Raw genomic sequence first — 23,459 nt, forward strand, 5'->3', positions numbered from 1 at the left:
ACACAAAAGAGATACCCAGTTTATTATGTTATTGCAGCACTATTCATAATAGCCAAGATAAGGAATCAGCGTAGATGAATGGATAAAGAAAATATGGTGTACATATACACAATAGCATATTATGCAACCATAAAGAAGAATGAAATTTTGTCTTTTGCAGGAAAATGTGTGGAACTGGAAGACATGATGTTAAGCAAAATGAGTCAGACTCAGAAAGACAAGTATTGCATATATTCTCTCATATGTAGAAACAAAAAGATGATCTGAAAGTAGAAAAGAAACTATTAGGAACTAGAAGGGGCTGGTGGGAATGGGAAGAGACAGAGAAAGGGTAGAAATGATGTAGAACAACATAGAAGGGAAGGTGGACAGGATCAATTCACGATAATACATGCATGGAAATGTCACAGTGAAACTCATTAATTTGTACAATTAATATGTGTTAATAAAAATGGTTAAAAAATGGTTAAAATGGTAAATTTTAACACAATAAAAATGTTTCCCATGATTAAAAAAAATGTTATCTAATTCAGTCCTTCCACTTGAATTTCAGACTGTCCATCCTAACTCATCAATAGGGGCACTCTTTGTATATTCATAAGCTAACTCCATAAATCAATGAGTATTCATCTGCTGACTACCAGTCTGTGCTTTAACTTTGGTCCAATACCTTTAATTTATTTATTTATTTATTTATTTATTTATTTATTTATTTAATGTGGTGCTAAGGATTGAACCCAGTGCCTTACACGTACTAGGCAAGCATTCTACCACTGAGCTACAACCCCAACCCCTAATCTATGTTTTTGACATATATAACTGAAGGCTGCTTCTCTTCATAGGATCATTTAACTTTGATATGAATTTTATTCCAATTGGTCAATTATCTTTATTATAAATTATGTTTTGGTTTACTTTGTAGTTTGTTTACAAACTTAAGTGTTCTAAACACTACATCACTTCAAAAGCCCTTCCAAGTTCCACAACCAGTTAAATTAAATACACATTAATTTGAGAATGAAAGAAATTATATGGGCAGAATCTATTAATTTTCCAGTTGTTGATAGATATTATTTGGTTGACAAACCTAAACATAAGAAATGCATATACCCTTGCTATTTCATGTTTCAGCTGATTTTTCATATGGATATGTGTCTATCTAACAATACTACATACCCTAACCTTTGAGGTTTTGTGTGGGTTTTTTTGGGGGGTGGGTTGCAAGTGTATAGGCTTTGCTTCCCTTAACCATCTCTATTTTTTTAAGTATGATTTTTTTTTATTTTTTAGTTGTAGTTGAACACAATATTTTATTTATTTATTTATATGTGGTGCTGAGGATTGAACCCAGGGCCTCACACATGCTAAGTAAGTGCTCTACCACTGAGCCACAACCCCAGCCCCACCATCTCTATTTTTATTTTGATAAAATAACCAAGAACATCTGTAAACTATTTTTTCTGACATACTGTCCTGTGTTGCTTATGAATTAAAATGGTGGTGATTATTTGGTTTATAGAATTGGATGGAAAGTGTAAACCACCATGCAAATCAAAAGTTCAGAATGACAGCTCCATCTCCAAACTATCACTCTGACTTCCCTCCTCGTGTTTAGCTACAGCAGGAAAAATTGAACACAAGAAGAAATTATGTCTCTAATGGGTTACCAACCCCATAATGCCCTCTTCAGGAGGGGCCTAATACCTTCTTTGCTGCCAAGATCTTGTGTGATGAAGCCTTCATTTGTGGGTTCATAGGTAGCTCATCATCACCAGACATTTCTTCCAAGTCCTTAGAAATTGTGCCAGAACGGATAAGAGGTGGGCTGATGCTGGGCTGGCGCGGGCGCAGTGGTGGGATCTGACAAAGAGGGGAATAGAAGGGAAAAGTTGGAATGTGTACTTTCCCCTAAGATATTGGTATTTTCTTGTTCCTTAATTGCTGAAGGACTAAGAAGCCAAAAAAAAAAAAAAATGGAAAAAATAGATAGACCCAGGAAACAATCTCCTACCTCTCTGACCTCACTTCTAGGACCAACTTAAATCAAAGGCTAAGAGCCTTGGTTTATCCTCTGGATTGCTGCACACATTTGACAAACCCCAAACAGAAACTTCACATTGCTTGTTTGATCAAAACTGAATTCTGGTGACATTGCATTACTGATGTGAACTACAAATCTTTCTTGATTCTGATCTTTGTTTGAACTTCAGCCATGCCTTTGGAAGCTCAATTCTTATGGAAGTGACTCTTTGGGTTATGATCTGGGATTGGCATCCAAACTACTATCCTTGCTCTTGTTATTCTGGGAATTGTCTAGACTACATGTTGGTTATTTGTTCCTTATCTTATCTCTGTCCAGATTGATTTTTCTGGATTTTTTAAAAAAGAAAATCTATAGACCTAGGGCTAAAGGAGTCACTCATTAGTAGAGTAGTTGCCTAGTATGTGTGAGGCCCTGGGTTCAATCCTCAGGGGGGAGAGAGAGAGAGAGAGAGAGAGAGAGAGAGAGAGAGAGAGAGAGAGAGAGAGAGAGAGAGAGAGAGAAGGAAGAAAGGAAGGGAGGGAAGGAGGGAGGGAGGGAGAAGAGGGAGAAAAAGAGGAATGAAGGAAACAGAAAGGAAAGAAAATCTACAGATCTAGTTCTGGTTTTCTAAGGGAATAAAAATTTGTCATTTGAATTTTCTTTGTGTTTTGGCAGACTAACTTAGTTAATCCCAATTTGAAGATGATGGGACACTTGACTTCAAGGCACTGTTTTTTTTTTTTTCCCCAGGGTCCTCTTGATGTGGTTTAGAATCCATGATTTTATTTTAAACAAATTCTGTATAAGCATCTACAATGTGTTACGCCCAATCCTAGGAGCTGGACCTACAACAACAAACAAAGCAAGATTCTTTCTTTTATGAAGTTAACATGCTTTTTTCTGTTGTAGGCTCTGCCAGGCTCAGGATGCATAACCTTCAGACACTGTAGCCAAAGAAAAATGGCAACAGGGGAGGCTTGCCAAAGTTTTGCCTCTGAGTTTCTTTAGATCAGGGTCTCCAGTGCACCCTTATTACTACCAAGTTCTATTGGGGGCTCTTGAGAAGAGGCCAAATCAACCATCTCCAAACCCAGTACCAATAATAATAATTATAAATAATGACAAATAACTTTTACTAATTGGTTACAATGTGCTTATCTGGGAAAGCTCTCCATATATGTATGTCTTAAAGTTTCACAATTATTTGAGGTATTTGCTAGTCTGGTCTCCATTTTATATATGAAGATAACAAACATTGAGAGACGATGTAATTGGCCCAAATTCTCTCAGTGGCAGGGCACGCATTTGAAAGGTCTGTCTAGCTTGAGAGCCTGTGTTCTTAACCATTCTAGTCTTTGTGCACACTAGTGTGTGACCTATAAGAGCTGGGAAGGGGAGATCCCATACAGAAGGCCAAGTTAAAAAGAATCAACCAGAACAGATGGTGTGCCTGCCTCCTTAAGAAGAGCCACAGAGGGCAAATTGGGCCTGAGAATAATAAGCAATACTGCTTTGTAGTCTTGGTTTCTTAAATAACTGAATTCAATTTGATTACATAGCAGAAAGATACTATTAATATGCTGTCACATCTTCTTAACCATGTGTGCTCAAATAAAGAGAACAGAAAATGCCTTAGAGAATAATCTATGAATCCATATTCCTAACACTTCAGAGAAGGCATCAGGTAAATATCTGGCAGGGAATAAAATTGTCTCAGTCTTGGTATTTCTGACTCAACTACAAACCTAAATTTCCTCTCTCAGAAGCCTCTAATTGCAATCAGGTGTGGTGGCACATACCTGTAATCCCAGCCACTTAGGAGATTGAGGCAGGAGGATTATGAGTTCAAAGCCAGCCTCAGCAATTTATCAAGGTCCCAAGCAAATCAGTGAGATCCTGTCTCTAAATAAAATATGAAAATGGCTAGGAAAGCCTGGGGTTGTGGCTCAGTGGTAGAGTGCTTGCCTAGCATGTGTGAGGCACTGGGCTCAATTTTCAGTATCACATATAAACAATAAAATAAAAGTCCATTGGTAATTAAAAAAAATTTAGAAAAAAAGGCTAGGAATATGGCTCAGTGTTTAAGTAACCCTGGGCTCAATCCTTGGTACCAAAAAAAAAAGCCTCTAGTTACTCAAAATGTCATCTATAATTCATTATCGTGAAGGCCCCTTCAAGGGACTCAGCCACTGGCCAATTCCCTACTTGCCCCAGCTTCTATGTAGCACTGGGTGTCAGGAACCTTGGCTTAATGCTATCAACTACCCTGCATTTAGAGTTGTCGCATTGGCACTTAACTGGAAGTTTCCCATGTAGAGGTCAATATAATTGTTGATGGCTCAGGATTTATTGACATCCTCTGCTATCTTTAGTCCTGTTTACCAGCGGAAAGCCTAAGGGAACAGGCCAAGGTCCTAAGCATTGGCCCAAACCAAACATTAAAGAAAACCTGCCTTTGGGCTACTGTGACTGTAGTTTCCCCCACCCACTTCACGGTGAGAAGCAATGCCCCTAGAATCTTTGTTCCTTAATTTTCACACACACACAAAAAAATCACTCTTTGAAAAAAATGGAATATCTCTGTTGTGTGGGACTCTCAGTTTCTGGGATTAAGAAAGGAGGTGGAAACTGGGTGCAGTGGCTTATGCTTGTAATCCCAGAAGCACAAGAGGCTGAGGCAGGAGGATCATGAGTTCAAAGCCAGCCTCTGTAAAAGCAAGGCACTAAGCAACTCAGTGAGACCCTGTCTCTCAATAAAATACAAAATAGGGCTGGGGATGTGGCTCAGTGGTCGAGTGCCCAGAGTTCAATTTCCTGTACCAAAGAGAGTGAGAGGGGGAGAGAGAGAGAGAGAGAGAGAGAGAGAGAGAGAGAGAGAGAGAGAGAGAAGGAGAAAGAGGAGGAGGAGGAGGAGGAGGAGGAGGAGGAGGAGGAGGAGGAGGGGGAGGAGGAGGAGGAAAGGGAGATGTCCAGGAAACAGGTATTGTCTTTTCCAAATGTAAGAAATAACCCTGTGGCATTGGGTCATGGTCATGAGGAGGCAGGAAGTGTAGCTGTGGAGGCAAGTGAAAGCTGGTATTGATATTTAAAGTTGAAGACTGCAAAGTGCATGGAAGTGACTTCCTGCTATTATGCAAGATGGCAACAGTCTGCTGCCCCTAGGGGCTTTACAACCATAAATTCATCACTATTGGTAACTATTTCAGTGTTTTCTTCTCCACCCTCCAGGCCTAAAAAAACTAGCAGAACTTCCATGCACTGTACAGAAACTATGGCAATTTGTATGGGGACTCAGGCAGATATGTCATAAATAAGTCAAATTTACTATTTGCTAAATGCAAAGTAATCAGGTCTCCAGTAGAAAAGATGTCCTTCTTGTGTGGCCTTCCCAGTTACATGGGAATTTTTTTAATATTTATTTTTTAGTTTTAGGTGGACACAATGTCTTTATTTTACATTTATGTGGTTCTGAGTATCAAACCCAGTGGCTCATGCATACTAGGTGAGCACTCTATCACTGACCCAAAACCCCAACCCCAAGAATCTTTTTTTTTTAACATGGAAATCTTTGGGCATAATCCCACACATAACTGAGAAAAAGAAGATGTAGCTGCTATGGGTTAATGCCTCAGCAACCCTTAGCAGCTCCATCTGGGACATTTCTGAATCAGAGCTCCAAAAGCATCTGACTGAGCAATGGATGCCTACTATATGATTAGGATTAGGGGGCTGGAGATATAGCTCAGTTGGTAGAGTACTTGACTCACATTCACAAGGCCCTGGTTTAAATCCCCAGCATCACACACACATGCACACACACACAAAAAAAAAAAAACAGGTTAAGATTAGCAAGAAGCAAGAGATCATTCTATATACATCCTGTATTTTATTGGGGCTAAAGCTGTACCTTTTACAAGCAGATACAAAGAGGTTGGGCATCTTAGAAACTGGGATAAAGAAAATACCTCAGTTAACACATCTTAGTCAGATTTTCAAGTCTACAACTTATTATATAGGTAATCTTGAATGATTTCCTTAAATTTTCTGAGTCTCCAACCAAGTAATTCTTTGATGTAGATATTACATATTATGCCCATTGCAGATTAGAAAAGGAAATCTCTTATACTCGTTGTAGATTAGAAAAGGAAACCTCAGAGAGGTTAAGCAATTAGCCCATAGTCACATAGTAAGTAGCAAAGGGATAAATCAAGCAGAGATCTGTCTGTCAGACTTATCTGCCCATGCACAGAACAATTTCACCCTATTACCTCAGTGATCTTGGAACCTGCAACCCAGACTCCACTTCTGGGTACATATCGAGGGGCAACTCCAAACATAGCTCCAGATAAAGCTCCATGTACATTACTAGTCCCAATTCTAGGCAGAGTTCTGGAAACATGACTTCTCTGTGGAAGAAAGAGAAAAACTTGGGGGTTGGTATGCTGGCACATAAACCGTGTACTGTAACTTCTAAAACTTCTAAAACTTCATAACTTTGTGTATGTGTGAAGAGAAGTAAATATCATATATTAGCCAATATCATGTGCTGGGCTATAGGTAAGCATGTCACATTTAGTCATTCAATACTCACAACAGTTCTGTAGAGTAGAATTAGTTGAGAAGCAGAGGTAAATTCCTCCCTCCTTTTGCAGGGAATGGGCAGAGTAGGAGTAGGGAATGGAAAAATAATAGGCCCATTAGGCACTAATTCCCAAGTCCACCATTACCTGCAGAGATCTGCCTCTCTGGGATTCCAAAGAGGGGTGCATTTTGCCTGTTGATCTTTCAATCTCAGGATCCAACATAAAGATGCTATCATGGGATAGGGCTTTGTTCCCCATGTTGCTCTTGATCCTGAACAGAAAGGAAAGGTCTTGTAAAGCAGGCAATGGGCCACAGGAACAGAAGACAAATGTATACTCACAATATGGCCTACCATAGATACCTCAGAAAGAGTGTTGAGGATGCATACATGGTGACACAGAAAGCTCTTTTTAAGGTATTAAGTGAAAAAATAAAGAATACCATTCTTTATGTATTTAATAAAAATACACATATATTGCATACATATATAGTTTATGTTCAAAGAAAAAAGTCTGGGAGGACATTTCCTCTGAGGAATGGTACTAGGGACAGGAGGGGAATTGTCATTTTCTATTTTATGTACTTTTATATAATTTTAATTTTAAAAATTATAAACATGTCATATATATGATACTTTTATTGAGGTATGTATTACATATCACACAATTTGCCCATCTAAAGTACACAATATAATAGTGACAATTATAGGGACTGAAAAGGTTATTAAAGACCTTTCACACCCAATTGCTCTCTAGTGTTTTTGTTTTGATTTTTTTTTTCCAATAGCAAAAATCTTCCCAGATGTAAGAGGCTTTCATTTATCATTTTTTCCTCTTTCACACAAGGGTTCTGTGACACATCTGTCCTATTTTCAAACTCATCTTATGTACCATCCATTCCTTCCCTCTCCAGTTTGCTTCCCCCAATTGGAAATACATTCTGATTAGGAATGGAGCCAGGTCAACCACAATTATGTGTTAGGAGAAATCAAGGAAAATCTAGAAACAAATGAAATCTAAATGCCTAAAAGACTCCTTTTGGGTTGTGATAATAATTTATTTTACCTTTAAAATTTATCCAAAGGCATCACAAAAAGAGAAAACTACAGACCAAAATATCTAATGAATAGATATCTAAAAATACTCAATAAAATTTCAGCAAATTGAATCCAGTAACATGTAAAAATAGTTACATGCCATGACAAAGTAGGATTTGTGAGGAATGCAAAGTTAGTTTGACCTGAAATATAATTCATGTGATACACTACATCAATAGAATAAAAACAAGAACCACATGATTGTTTCAATAGATGTAGAAAAAACATTGTAAAATCTGACACCCTTTTCTGATAAGTGCATGCCAACTTGATAGAGGACATTTATGACAAAACCACAGCAAATATCATACTTGGTAGTGAAAGACTAGATGCTTTTTCCCTAAGATCAAGAACAGCACAAGGGTAACTGCCTTTGCTACATCAACAGTGCATTGGAATTCATGGCCAGGGATATTAAATAAGAAAATGAAATTTTTAAAAAAACATTCAGAATATAAAGGAAGAGTGAAATTATCTCTATTCACAGATGATGCAATTTTGTAAATAAAAACTCTTAAGGAATTCACTAAAAACTACTAGAACTAATAAATTAATTTAGCAAGGGTGCAGGATATAAAATCAGTATACAAAGTTGTATTCTATGTATTGGCAATGAACAATCTGAAAATAAAATTAAGAAAATATTTCCACTTATATCAGCATCATAAAGAATAAAACACTTAGGAATAAATTTAACAAAAGACATGCAAAATGTACCCTGAAAACTATAAAGCATTATTGAAATAACTTAAAGAAAGCCTAAATAAATGGAAGGACATCCCATGTTCATGGATTGGAAGGTTTAATCTTGCCAAGATAGCAATACTCCACAAATTGATTGACAAATTCAATGAAATCCCTTTTGGAATTCCAGGTGAAAGGTAGTATAGCACTGGCATAAAGATAGACATATAGATCAATGGAATAGAGAGTCCAGACATAAACCCATAATCTATATTTATTTGGTTTGCAACAAGGATTCCAAGACCATTCAATGGGATAAGAATAGTCTTTTCAACAAATTGTTCTGGTGCAACCTGATATCCACATGCAAAAAAAAAAAAAAATGAAGTTTCACTCTATCTCATACTATATATAAGAATTAATTCAGGTTGGAAATGTTTCTGAGTGGTAGAGCACTTGCCTAGTATGCATGAGGCCCTGGGTTCAATCCCCAGCAAAACACACACACACACACACACACACACACACACACACACACACACACACCTCAAAATGGGCCAATGATCTAAATATAATAGCTAGAACTATAAAACTCTTAGAGGAAAACCTAACAGTAAATCTTCATGATCTTGAATTTCACAATGCATTTTTAGACATGACACCAAAGCTCAAGGAACAACAACAAAAAATAGATAACTATATTTCATCAAAATTAAAAACAGTGTTGGGGTTGTGACTCAGTGGCAGAATGCATGCCTTGCACATGTGAGGCACAGGGGGTCGATCCTCAGCACCACATACAAAATAAATAAAAATAAAGATATTTTTAAAAATTAAAAACATTTGTGTTTCAAACATTACTAGCAAAGAGCTACTTTGGATGGATAGTAGAATGAATCAGATATTATTACCCTATGTGCATATATGACTACACAGTTGGTATGATTCTTCATCATGTACAACCAGAAGAATGAGAAGTTGTACTCCATTTATGTATGATGTGTCAAAGTATATTCTAGTGTCATGTATAAATATTTAGAACAAATTAAAAAAATGAAAATAAAAAGACAACCTACATAATGGGAAATATAATTGCAAACTATATATCTGATAAGGGATTTGCATCCAGAATATATAACAAACTCTTACTATTAAGAACTCTTACCAATAAGGACATTTATTATTGAATTCTTAAGTAATTCAATAATAAAAATATAAATAACCAATTAAAATGAAAAATATCTAAATAGGCATTTTTCAAAAAAAAAAAAACACAAATTGGCTAACACACATGAAAAGATCCTCAACCACATCAATAAGCAAGAAAATTCAAATCAAAACCATAATGAGATACTATTTTAAAATGTCTAGAATAGATAAACTCAAAGCTTCAGATAATTATTATTGGCAGGGTCATGGAGAATTTTGAACCCCCATATATTGCTAATGAGAGTATAAAATGGTACAGACACTTTGGAAAACAGTCTGGTGGTCTCTCAAAAAGTTAAGCATATAACTATCATTTGTCCCAGGAGTTCCACTCATAGTATATACCCACAAGAAATAAAAACATATATCTACCCCAAAACTTGAATATAAATATTTATAACAACATTATTCATAATAGCCAAAGGGTGGAAACAACCCAAATATCCATCAACTGATAAATAGATAAAATATGATATATTCATGGAATGGTATAATATTTGGTAGGAAAAGGAATGAGGTTCAGAGGCATGCCAAAACGTGGATGAATCTTGAAAACATTAAAAGAGTGAAAGAAGCCAGTCAAAATAGGTCAGGTATTGTATCATACGCTTTATGAGAAATGTCCACAATAGGCAAATCCATTGAAACAGAAAGCAGACTAGTAGTTGGTAAGAGGAGGCGGGCATGAAGAATTATTGCTAGTGGGTACAGGGTTTCTTTGGGGAGTGATAAAATGTTCTAAACTTGGGGAATCATAATGGCTACACACATAAAAGGTAGGATTTATAGCATGTGAATTCTATTCCAATAAAAATACAAAATTATGAAGCTATTCCTATTAGGTGGGGAAGATACATATATGCATAGCAAAGATGACATTAAGCATGAAAGGAAGGCAGGGGGGCTGAGGATGTGGCTCAAGCGGTAGTGCGCTCGCCTGGCATGCGTGCGGCCCGGGTTCGATCCTCAGCACCACATACCAACAAAGATGTTGTGTCCACCGAAAACTAAAAATAAATAAAAATTCTCTCTCTCTCTCTCTCTCTCTCTCTCTCTCTCTCTCTCTCTCTCTCCCTCCCTCCCTCCCTCCCTCCCTCCTCTCTCTCTCTCAAAAAAAAAAAAAAAGGAAGGAAGGCAAGGCAGGGAGGGAAGGGGCAAGAGAGGATGGAAGGAAAGGGAAAGGGGTAAGAGGAAGGGGGAGGGAAAAGAAAGCGAGCAAGCTACATACTACAACATGGACGACCCTTGAAAAGATGCCAAGTGAAATAAAGATGATCTTTGTATTATTCCACTTATATGAAATGTTGAGAATTAGTGAATTTACAGAGGAAGAAAGTAGATCCCTGGTTCCTTAGGGATGGGGATAGAGGGGAATGGGGACTGATGGTTAATGGTATAAGGTTTCTTCAGGGAAGGATGGAAATGATTTAAAATTAGATAAAATAAATTTGTTTAAACTTGAGTACTTTTTATGCTTATTACCTTCATTACAAAACAATAATTGTAGGTTGGCACTTTTAAAAATCTGTCTACAAATAGTAACTAGAGAAACAATTTGGATATTATAGGGCTGGCATTAGCCCTGTCCCTGTAAGCCTATCTGGTTGTGGGGCCTGCACACAGGTGTGCTTAATCTCTACAAAACTCAGCTATCCAAATGGCCCTGATAATAAAGGAAACACACTCTGCTTTACTAAAACAGTAGTCCAGAAAAAAAGTAAGGTGACTCTCTGGATTAACACTTAATGGGCATATGTAACTGATCTAGCACTGACAGAGATTGTTTTCACACGTGTATATACCCACATAGACTCATTATGCATACATATCATTCATTCAGTGCTGCTCTATGGCCTGCTGGCTCCAATCAGGCTGAGAACCAGTATAACATCTGTAACTACTTTGCCTTCTGTGTTTTGTGCAGAAAAACCCAAAGGAAATCTCAGGCTACAAGTGGGCTTAGAAAACTCTCTCATTTCCATGCTGTGCATCAGCCAGAGTGAAGCTGCGGAACTGGTCCTATAGTGCCAAACTCTTCCTGATCAAGAGATGACATTAGTATCAGCTGTGGCCAAGTTTGTCAGAAACCAAAATTCTGGGCTGGGGTCATAGCTCAGTGGTAAAATCCTTGCCTAGCATAATGAGGGACTGGGTTTGATCCTCAGCACCACATAAAAATTTTTAAAAAGTATTGTGTCCATCCACAACTAAAAAAATACTAAAAAAGAAACCAAAATCCTTCCCCCAACATATCTGGTATTCATTGATCTGCTCTCTGGAGAAGGAGGAAGAGGAGGAGGAGGAGGAGGAGGAGGAGGAGGAGGAGGAGGAGGAGGAGGAAGTGGAGGAAGTGGAGGAGGAGGAGGAAGTGGAGGAGGAGGAAGTGGAGGAGGAGGAGGAAGTGGAGGAGAAGGAGGAGGAAGTGGAGGAGAAGGAGGAGGAAGTGGAGGAGGAGAAGGAGGAAGAGGAGGAGGGGGAAGAGGAGGAGAGTGAAGAGGAGGAGGAGGAGGTGAAAGAGGAAGAAACTACAACTCCAAACAAAATCTCAACCTTAATTAAGAGCAATAAAGAACATTACAACACCCATTAAGATATCAAATGAAGAATGGGATTTGACTATTCTATCAGATACATCTTAATGTAGTCTTGGAAATAGATACTAGTTCTATTTTACAGATCAGGAGAAAGCTGCCAATACGTTTGGTTATAATTGGTTGTTTCAGTAGATGAAAAATGAAGCTAATCTCCCTAAATTCTTCAGGGTTTCGTCCCTAGCACATTAGGAAAGAGATTGGGGTTGGGGGTGATCTTCAGAACCCAAGGTTATGTTCTTTTTTTTTTTGAGAGAGAATAATAATTCTTTTAATATTTATTTTTCAATTTTCGGTGGACACAACTTCCTTATTTTATTTTTATGTGGTGCTGAGGATCGAACCCAGTGCCCTGCGCATGCCAGGTGAGCGCGTTACCGCTTGAGCCACATCAACAGCCCTCTTTTTGTTCATTTATGCTCCTTACAAAAGGATATCAATCTCTTTCCCTTTCTCTCTCCCACTCTCATACACAAACACTTCTTGTTCTTAAAGAATTTTTTTCACAATAGTTTCATGCCTCGCATGTGCCAAGCAAGTGCTCTACAACTGAGCCACAACCCCAGCCCACACACACTTCTTAATATGGAGAATACATCAGAGTAAATGGATCATTTCGAAGCAGAAATTGCAAGTAAGAAGGGGAGATTGTAGAACGTTGGTAGAGACAGTCCAATGAATTTTCAGAGACAATGAAAGTAAACCTGGACACCCCTTCCTCCTCACTCTCTGGTATTTAGCAAGGCCAGTGTTACGTCTTACTTATAGTTATGGTCTATAAAGCAATGGTCTATAATGCCATTACTTATGAGATATGGAAGAAGCCTCTGTATCCAAAACCATCTCTTGCATGGCAAGGCTACCACAAACTCCTTACTCTGAATGCACTCTTTAAGGTCTTTCTTATGAAGCCATATATATTATCAGGCCATTATGTCACAGAAGTGTTGGAAGGAGGGATTAAGAGCAGCATAACATGGTAGCTAGCTGTCTCACTGCCATCAAGCAAAGCCTTGAGAACATGAATGGCAGCACTGGTAAGTTCTGTCAGGAGTCCAGGAATTCTGTAGTTTAAGGCCAGGAAAACAGTCCCAAGAGAGCTTCATAGAAAAAGATTCAATGGATCCAGGGACAGCTGGGGGCACTAGATGCCCAGATAAAAAAGCACAATAAGATGTTAAAATTAGGGCACTGCAGATTTTTTAAAAACCTGAATAGAAATGGCAGTGGTAGCTCAAAGTCTTCCACATATACCCTTTGTGACAAGTTAGGCTACTAGGGTGGAGGGAGCATGGGATTGGGCTTGCTTGCTTGCTTATATACTTTTATGGCAATGCAAGGATTTTTATGCTCAAGTCCCACCCCCTCCAACTCCACGGTTTTAATATCTGGGATTTTAATCATTCATTTTGAGATCTGGCTCCCCTTGACTAGATTTTCAGCTTACAGTCCAGGCACGCAAACCAGACTAAACCTTCTGAATGACGTAGGCCATACTTATGGTACAAAATAGGCCTCTAGTTCATTAGCTGTAGGCCCCACATCTCGAGTTATTCTAGCTAGTACAGGAAGGGTTCCTGGATCTGTCTATACCCTCTAACCCAGTGCTCCTGAGGAATGGCGTGTGCGTTGACCATGTTCTAACCCACTGGGATGCTTAACCCAGACGACCCAGACAACAAACATACATGTGTGCACAAAAAAGAGGCGCTGGACACAGCTGCCTTGGCAATGGCTGCAAGCCCAACCCCTAGCACCGTGGAGGCCAAGAGTCCCTGAGACCAAATATCCATTGGTAATTTGCCAAAGGAGGGTCTAGACATAGCTGTTTGCCCTTATCCCAACCCAGTCCCTTTGCCCACCCCTACCTGAGCTTACCTAGGTTCACCAGGTTGGTAATCATCAACATGCTTCAGAGAAGAGGTGTTAATATTGCTGTTGGACAAACATGGCTTTAAGAGTCTCCCTCCCTGTAGGTCATCAGGGTCTTTTTTCTTTTTCTTGCCAAAAAAGCTCCTGAAGGCTTTAAATTTGGATTTCTTTTTTCCTGAAAATGAGAAATGAAAGTGAGGCAGAGTGTGATAGAGGAAGGAAAGGTAGGAAAGGAGACAGAGCCTTCAAAACTGAAACAAACACTGTGGATCTCACCCCCAGGGCCCACTGCACCTCTCTTTTGGTTTTTACCTCTCTTGGAAACTCAGTAACCAAGTATTTGAGATGCTGGCAAAAGAAGCAACCCAAACCATAGCTTTATGCAGCCTCTGTTGAAGTCAAACAAGGTATTCACTTGCTTCTCAATTTCAACCATTAATTAATATGCACACTGATAAATCCAAACCAATCAGCAATACTTGAACAGCACACACAGTAGTGAATGCACACACACCTCTTTCTTTTCCTAAGAACTTCGTTTGCATGAAGTGATGATTGAGCCAGTGGAAGCACTTGGCACCTCCCAGATACCACACTGGTAGCTGGAGTGACTGCAATCCAGTGGAAGAGCCAAGTTCACACATGTGAAAACCACTTTCAAACCCTAAAAAATCTAAGCAGGAGCTGATACCACCCAGACTATGTGCTGAAAAAATGCAGACCTAAAGTGTGAGTGCCATTGGTTGGTATGGTGAATGAACACTTCCTTGAGGAAGGAGTTTATGAGCAAGAGAGAGGGCTGGGAATAGGAAAGAAGAAAGGGTTTTCCAGGTGAAGAAGCTGCCTGTGCAAAAGCTATGTCAAACTCAGGTAACAAAGGGCTTTCCAAAGTGTGTTTGTCTGTGTGTGTGTATGCATGTGTATGTGTGAGCGTGTGTACTGCTGTGCATGTTGTTCAACTATTGCTACTTGGTTTGGATTTATCTACACAATTGTTGCCCTTTGCATTTGCAGATAAATTAATGTTTGCTCCATCTATAATAAGTACCAGGGCAACAGTGAGAAATGTGAGCTTTAAATGTCCCTAAGGCTCTCTCTGTTTGGGCTTTCTTTAATTTCCTAATAAACACATGTACATATCTATATCAGCAGAAGAGAAGAAGGGGAGGGGACTCAACCTACATTCTTCAGAGGGAAAGAAGTAGCTGTTATTTCTCTCAGTGCAATGATTTACCAACTCAGGTGTCTCATTTCAATATTCAGCAGTCTGGTCTCTGGAAGGTCTCACCAGCATAGCAGTGCTGCAGTGGTGGTGAGAGGTCTGTACTAGGGAGTTTTCAATACAGCTGCCATTTTGAAAAGTGTGATGGTATAATGGAAAGTACCATCCAAGAATCTGAAATCTGGAATCCAAGGCTTGAATCTGATATCAGTAGGCTCTGTGACTTTACTCTGGGTAAGTCACTCAATCCCTATGGGACTCAGGAAAACACACTGGCTCAGCATCTCCCGAAGTGTGTTCAGAGGCATGCTCTAAAATTTTGTTATGTGAAAAGGGGATCTGCCAACCAGGCAATCTGGGAAATGTTGAATTAGACAAAGTTCATTGCTTTCCAATAAGACTTTGCTGAAACTTCAAAATGCTAATGTGTAGAAAAGGGAGGTCAGTTGAATAGAAGAAAGGTACCAGGGGATGGGAGGATGGGAGGAAGGAGGAAAGCGCTTGGGAGAGATATTGGCCAAATTATATTGTTATGTTGTGTGCATGTACTAATATATTACAACAAATCCCACCATTGTGTACAAATTAATGCACCAATAAAAGTGGAGAAAAAATAAAAATAAAATTAAAAAATGTTTCTATGTTTAATGAAGAAACTGGGCAACAATATGGTCTCCCAAATGCACATAAGCAGAATATCTGGCAAAATGCAATTTTGGAAATGCTACCTAGGGTTCCCTCTAGCTCTGAAATGCTATGACCTATTTATATATTAATTACTCCTATTAGAAAGGTTTCTAAGCTGGGCATGGTGGCTCATACTTGTAATCCAAGTGACTCAGGAGGCTGAGGCCAGAGGATTTCAAGTATGTGGCCAGCCTCAGCAATTTAACAAGATCCTATCTCAAAAAACTAACTAAATAAAAAGGACTAGGGATGTAGCTCAGTGGTAGAGTACCCCTGGGTCCAATCCCCAGTACCAGGGGAAAGAAAAAGTCAGTTTTCTAACCTTCAAGGATGCCATTAAATCTAGTTTCCCACCAATCTGTACAATTCATGCCTCTTTTCTCTAGACAAATAAAACTTGACTGTTATCACAATGAGTTTTGCATCTGAATACTCTCTAGTCTGTCCACTAATTCATTCATCTATTCCAAAATATTTATTAAGGTCAAACACTTACTCTGCTCTGGGTGTCAATGAGAAAGGAATAAGATATGGTCCCTATATCTTAGTTACTGTCCCCACATCTGGGTATATTTAAAATGACCTTTAACCTCACAAACCACCATGAGGATTTCATGTGAAAGTTCTAGGAGGTATACAGCATAGAGTAGGCTGGTTCAAAATCATCTCTATTTTGCTCTTTGGCCTTCTGTCTTAATCTCCTCACCTCCAAATGGTTTCTAAAACCTATGGAATTGTGAGGATTTTTGTAAAATTCTCATTAATATAATGACAATTTCACAGTTTGATGCTAGAAAATACTTCACAACAAACTCTCTGGGAAAATTCCTTGATACCTATTATTTGCCTATTGATGTGGTGCAAATACACATCCACTATGACCAACTTGAAGCTACCAACATGACATTTGGGAAGGAGATGGGCCCCATCTCCCAAGCCAGCCTGAACCACCTCCAACACACTGGTAAGTAATTCCCACCCAAGGAGGATGAGTTGGGCAGATGGTCTCTCACAAACAGAAAGCCCCTTGGGAGATACTGCCATTTTCCAAACCGAAGGAACAAGATTTATTGATTCTTAACAAGTGGGTATCCTCCAGGCCTCCAAACCTTTATGCTCAGAACATAGTATAAAGAATGGTCTGAACATTCACTAGGTTTGGAAACACAGTGACTATTCTCTCTCTTGCTTTAAACCCCCAGAATGGAAGAGAGGAGGGCAAAGCTAGAGAATTTGGAGTTGCAAACCTGCTTCTCATAAATCAGCAAAGACAAAGAAAGGAGAATCAATAGCCAGTAGCTCCACAATCTATAATCACTGAATAGCTGAATAAAGCATTTCCAATTACCTCTTCAGGCTGTGAAACCAAATTTACCAAACATGATCATTATACAAACAGACAAAACTATGCACTAAGATTTTTATGTTTCTGAATTAAGAAAATGACTTGTGACTTGTGACTGTAGCATGTACTAAAATTGAACATACATATATTCCAATTTTCTCCCAAATTTTCATTCTTTGTTGATAAGGAAAAAAGAACTTATTTCCCACAAGGATTCAAAACAGCTTAAGCAAGGTGTGTCTTTTCAATCATGGCCCTAGAAGAAAAGAATGCTTCCATTCCATATAGTATGGAAGTCACATAGCTTTTGTAAGCATGGAGTTGGACAACACAGAGAGAAGGTAACTGCCAAACATGGTGGATTAGCAGCTTGTTGATCCACAGCAGTGAGATCACATCCTTAGTGGACAACCTGTTGCCGTGGCCAGGCATAATATGTCAGTTGCAGGAGTCTAAATCTTCATTCTGTTTTTTTTTTTTTTTTTTTTTTACTTCTTTTCTCCCAGTACTGGGGATCACACCCAGGGCCTCACACATGCTAGGCAAGCACTCTACCACAAACCTATATCCCCAGCCTCTTCAGTTTGCTTTTGATTAAAACACCCCAGTAATCCTGACTTCAATAGGTCTCCAGGTACGGAGATGAGCTCTGGTCTCAGCTCTGGAAATGAGATGCAAATCTGGGAACAATCCACATGCTATGTTTTTTTGTTTTTGTTTTTGGTTTTTTTTTTGGTGGGGAGCAGGGTACTGGAGATTGAACCCAGGGGTGCTTAACCATTGAACCACATTCCCAGCCCTTTTTATTTTTTATTTTGAGACATGGTCTCTCTAGTTGCTCAGAGCCTCACTAAGTTGCTAAGGCTGGCCTCAAACTTGCAATCCTCCTGCCTCAGCCTCCTGAACAACTGGGATTATAGGAGTGTGCCACCACACCCAGTACTATGCTGCTTTTGAAACCCTGATGGAATTCAACATGGTTGACATATATTCAAATGCATTTCTTTTTTGTTGTTGTTGTTTATTTATTTTTATGTGGTGCTGAGGATCGAACCCAGTGCTTTACCATGGGCAAGGCAAGCGTTCTACTGCTGAGCCCCAGCCCCAGCACCCATAATTAAGCATTTCAAGCTTTCTTTTTAAAGTGTTGCCTTTATACTACCAGAAGTTGAGCCCTGTAAAGTCTGCCTTTCAAAAATTAATAAAAGTACAAAGGATAGATAGGCCTAGACAGCAGGTAGAAATCAAAACCCATATTTGTATTCAGCAGTGTTTACATAGGCCACCTATATACTGGGCAACTTATGCCACCAAAAAGAATAGCAGTCATGGTCAGTGAACTGAAAACTGAGAGCTGACAATTATCTGGACTTCTTCTATAACAAAGCCATTGACTTCTCTGTCCAAGCCCAAGGACTGTGTATTCCCAAACAGCAAATAGCTTTCAGTATTATCACCCGTGAAAGCCTACAGCATGTTACATGCCAGAAAATAACCCAAAGAAATCACAGCTAAATCCAAAGAAGAAATTGTTGCTTTTTAGTTATATATTTGCTTATCCACCATACATGTAGGCAGCCCATCTAGGTTGAATTTAGCTTTAAAAATGGAACAACCATTGCTACCTGAAAAGAAAACATCTTTTACCCTGCTTGAAATTAGCTCACATACTATGTACCAAACTGCAAAACTTTGAGGTCAACTTCAGTATGATTTGTCCTTCTTTTGCAAACACCAAGACCAGTGTTCAGAGCTGATGAGAAAGGGAACAAGAGGTTAAAGAAAACATGTCTTACTAACCTTTCTCCCCTTTAACCTCCTAGTAGCCATATTATTCTCTCTCCAGCACTGACTAGTTCTAAAAATATACCTAAATCTTTTATCTTGAAAGAATCTTGAGAACAGAGAAAAGGCATTTCCTTAATGTACACTCACCCTTTTCTGTAGGCATTTGTCTAGCTCAACGATAGATCCATTGGCTTGGTAGTTGGGTCTGCCTTGGTCAGGAGACCTTTCATTCATTTACTCATCCATTCACTTATTAAATATTTCGGAGTGCCTGATCACTCTCTCTGAGACTTAAAACTAAGCAGCAGTATCAAAGAGATGAAGAAGACACAAGTCTTGCATTTAAGGATCGGTGACCATTCTCAGCATCCCTTGACCCACATATTAAGTGAAGTCAGACCTCCAGGAAGTCACAAGGAGGTTCCAATCTCTCTGTCCTTCTTAACAAAGTCTTCTGCACCATATACAACTAAAGAAAACTCAGCAAAAAGAAAAAACAACCTGAAGAATAACCAATCCACTGTTAAATTCAGTTCTGACTTTAAAAGCAATGTCTCACTTTGTGTCTTTCTCTATTGTGTGTATAGCAAAATCTTATCACTATTTGTCACTTTTATATCCTTTTCTACTACTCCATTTATGACACCTGTCACTCAGAGAAGGAACCACAATTTAGACAATGAATATATATCTGCTAAGTTTTGTAAAAGAGAATTTTTTTTGTAAATTGAATCTTATTTAACAGAAGTGTGAGGTGGGATCTTTTGTTCCTATCCCCCTTTACTCCTAAAATCCCAAATTCCTCCATTTGTTAAACATGGATTACTATCTACCATAAAACCTCAGTTGAACCTGTCAAGTCATGGGCTATTCTGATTTTTTTTTCCAAAGAAGATTGCAGACACACCGACAGACCATCAGAGTTGGAGATGACAGAGAAAAGGTTAGAAAACTGAAAAGTATATATGAAGTCAGTCTATTGTTATTAGAAATTTCATATGAACTTATTTTCTTACAACTTGGTTCTTTTTCCTAGGAGCTTTACAACTTGATTCTTTTTCCTAGGAGCTGAACACAGTAAATCTAGTTTTAGTTATCACGATTTTATTGAGTGACTTACCCTCATCGCTGGTCTCCACAATTTCTGTACAGCTAGGAACATCAGTTAGTGACTCAGCCATACTAGGATCACTAAAAGAAAATACAGAGCAAGAGAAAGATCATTGTTTGATATCCAGGATCTGCTGTTGTTTCACCCTACCCCTTATGCTTCAGTTAGTTTCTGAAACTATTCAAAAAATGTACAAGTAGAATCACCATTAGGGAGAATTGGACTCAAAAATTCAATGATTCTGTTAATATGAAATGTCCAGAATTGACAAATGCATAGACATAGGAAATGTCTTATTTAGGGTTAGGGTGATGGGGCTTTTGGGGATGACAGATTAAAAATCCCTACGATTTTCCTGGCCGTTGTAATAAACATGGCAGCATCCCTACTTCCTGTCACTAAGGAAGACTTTTAGATGTTGGGAACATAAACTATCTCTGAGTTTTATGGAAGCCCATAGAAAAGGAGCCTGTAACCCAAAACACCAGGTCATACTAGGCTGACCTTGCTCTTAACCCACCACGGTTTGGTGTTAGAAGAAAAGAAAATAACCATTAAAGAGAAAACTCTGGAAGACAAAAGGCAAAACAAAGAGGGCATTGTGACAGCATCCAAACCCCTAGAGCACTAAGAGAACCATTCAATCTAACCTCGAGTTTAGATGGTCTGAAATTCTTTCTGGCATGCTTGCCTTATTTCCCCAACCAACCAAATCCTAAAGGCCCTAAGGATAACACCGCCATCATCCCCTCAGCTGGGACATGTGGAACTGTCTCTCCCACAACAAAACACACCAACCTCCCTGTGATTTCAATCTCTCTTCCTATTACCACAACAGCTGTCTGCTTCTTTTTAAAGCAAAACTCAACAAAAGAGTTATCCAATACTCACTGTATTAGGTCCTTACTTTCTATGCTCTTGATAACTCTCCATCCAACCAGGCTTCCAAAGCCAACTGCTTCCAAAACCCACCACTAAAACTGCTCTTGTTAAATTCAGCAGTTGCCTCACCTTCTGGAAGCTTCTGACTTTTCTTTTGGGCACTCCTCCTTTTTTGAATAATTTTATCACTTGCCTTTTGGAACATCACACTCCCCGAATTTTCTGCTTACCTTATTGGTTGTTCCTTCTCAGTCTCCTTTTCTGAATCTTGAGCCTCTCCCTGACTTTGAAATGTTGTATCATCAAGGCTCTGTCCTTGGCCTTCTCTGTCATTTACAATCATTTCCTAGACCAGTCACATTAAACAGCAATGTCAACATTAGCATAATTACAAGCCATATATGTAATTTTAAATTTTCTAGTGACCACATTTTTAAAAGTAATGTTAATAATAATCAGGTGGGATCACATTTAATAATATATTTTATTTAGTCCAATATAACCAATATGTTATTTCTACATTAATGATGTATTTTAAATCCTTCTTTTCATACTAAGCTGCCACATCATTTGCATGAACCCCTTACTCAGACTCCTCCTTTCCCAGTCAGTAACTTGTCATTAAGCTCAGAGTAAAGTCCCAGCCTCTTACCATGGGTCTTATGTGATCTGGCTCTATGTCCATTTCCCCACTGACCCACCAAGCCTGCTACTCTCCTACCTTGTCCCTGGGCTCCAATATACCAAGACTCTTTCAATCTCAGGATCTATTTTTTTTTAAATTTGTTCTTTGAGTTATAAATCTCAGGATCTTTACATTAGCTTCTCCCTTGCCTGGAGGGCTCTTTCCCAAGACAGGTATATGTAGCATTCACACATTCAGTATTACTCCCCTTGGTGAGCACTTCCATCATCATCCTAGTTAGAGCACCCCCATTTCTCCATCCCATTGTCCTTTATCAATATCTTCACAGCACTTCTCACTACCTGAAATTATATCCCACATTTTTTAAATATTTATTTTTTTAGTTTTAGGTGGATACAATATCTTTATTTTATTTTTATATGGTGCTGAGGATTGAACCCAGTGCCTCACACATGCTAGGTGAGCATTCTACCACTTGAGCCACAACCCCAGCGTAATTATATCCCGTATTAATAACTTATTTGCTAGTTTCTCATCTGTTTATGTTACTAGAATATACACACCATGAAGTCAGGAGTTTTGTCTATTCCATTCACCACTGATTCTTCCATCACCTAGAATGGAAGTCACAGGATTTACTGGAGGATTTGACATACAATGTGAGGGGAATAGCAGACTCTATAAATATTTGTTGGATGAGTGCATAAATTCAATAAAATAAAGGGAAGTAATCTAAGAGCTGCTTCTGTAGTCAGCAATAGAAATAGAGGCATGCTAGTGGAGACAGAGAAGGACTCATTCTGGTGGAGAAACTCCCTTGTTCTCAATTTAGCAGAACCTGCCCTCTTCTCCAGCCAGGTGGGCCTCACCCCTCCCTGGGTGATTTGCCTGTGCAGAACATTCTTGGGTCCTTCTAATCCTTGATGCATAGAGCATATTCCCAGGAGTCCCAGCCATATTAACCCTGGGTGTGGATCTTCATTCAGTTGGACTAGGCCAGGACACTCACAGAAGAGAAAGGGGTTTCTCTTCCTACCTAACAGCCCCCATCCCTGACAGAAGTTCTTTCTTTTTGTTCTCAGGCTGACCTTACTAAATAGAACCTTGCTTCCTGATATGGTTTGGAACTAGACAGTCCTCCAAAGTCATATGTGCTTAAGGTTTGGTCCCCAATGCAGTTATGTCCAGCAGTAGAGTCTTTGGAAGGTGATTGTATCATTCAGGCTCTGATCTCATCGTAGACTGATCCATTGATGGATTCATAGCTCAGTGGGTTTGATGGGAAAGGGCTTTGTTATAAAAGCAAATTTTCTCTTTGCTTCCTGTTCACCATGAACTCAGCAGCTTTCCTCTAGTATATGCTTCAACTGTGATGTGCTACCTCAACACAGGCCTAAAAGTAACCAGACCAAATGACCACAGACTGAAACCTCTGAAACTGTGAGCCAAAATAAATCTTTCCTCCCTTAAGTTGATCTTTCTCTGGTATATTGTAACAGTGACACAAAGCTAACACACTTCCCAAGTACTTCCTCATAAAGGCCTGTATTTCTCTTATGATTCTCATTGTGGCTAACATGAATTTAAAACAAAATTGCTCCTTAATTATACCAGTACTCATTAATTATGGCCTTGGGCCTGACTCATCTATATTTCTATTTATGATATCCAGCAAAAACTTTAGGCCCGCTATAATCTGGTGTTCCCTGAAGCCCTCCA

General features: G+C 38.9%; 1 protein-coding gene across 1 annotated transcript in view; it reads right to left on the bottom strand.

The window, feature by feature from the left end:
• The window catches only part of KIAA1210, a gene marked incomplete at both ends in the record, with an annotated part of 70,215 nt that overhangs the window by 21,543 nt on the left and 25,213 nt on the right, over nucleotides 1–23,459 (bottom strand). The window contains 6 exons of the mRNA XM_081277741.1: nucleotides 1,705–1,860; nucleotides 6,292–6,429; nucleotides 6,751–6,877; nucleotides 14,066–14,234; nucleotides 20,222–20,292; nucleotides 21,325–21,440. Of these exons, the coding sequence (XP_081133867.1) occupies nucleotides 1,705–1,860; nucleotides 6,292–6,429; nucleotides 6,751–6,877; nucleotides 14,066–14,234; nucleotides 20,222–20,292; nucleotides 21,325–21,440 (777 nt within the window). The remainder of the gene's footprint in view (nucleotides 1–1,704; nucleotides 1,861–6,291; nucleotides 6,430–6,750; nucleotides 6,878–14,065; nucleotides 14,235–20,221; nucleotides 20,293–21,324; nucleotides 21,441–23,459) is intronic.

The sequence above is a fragment of the Spermophilus citellus genome (genome assembly GCF_964194105.1).
Source record: "Spermophilus citellus genome assembly, chromosome: X".
NCBI lineage: Eukaryota > Metazoa > Chordata > Mammalia > Rodentia > Sciuridae > Spermophilus > Spermophilus citellus.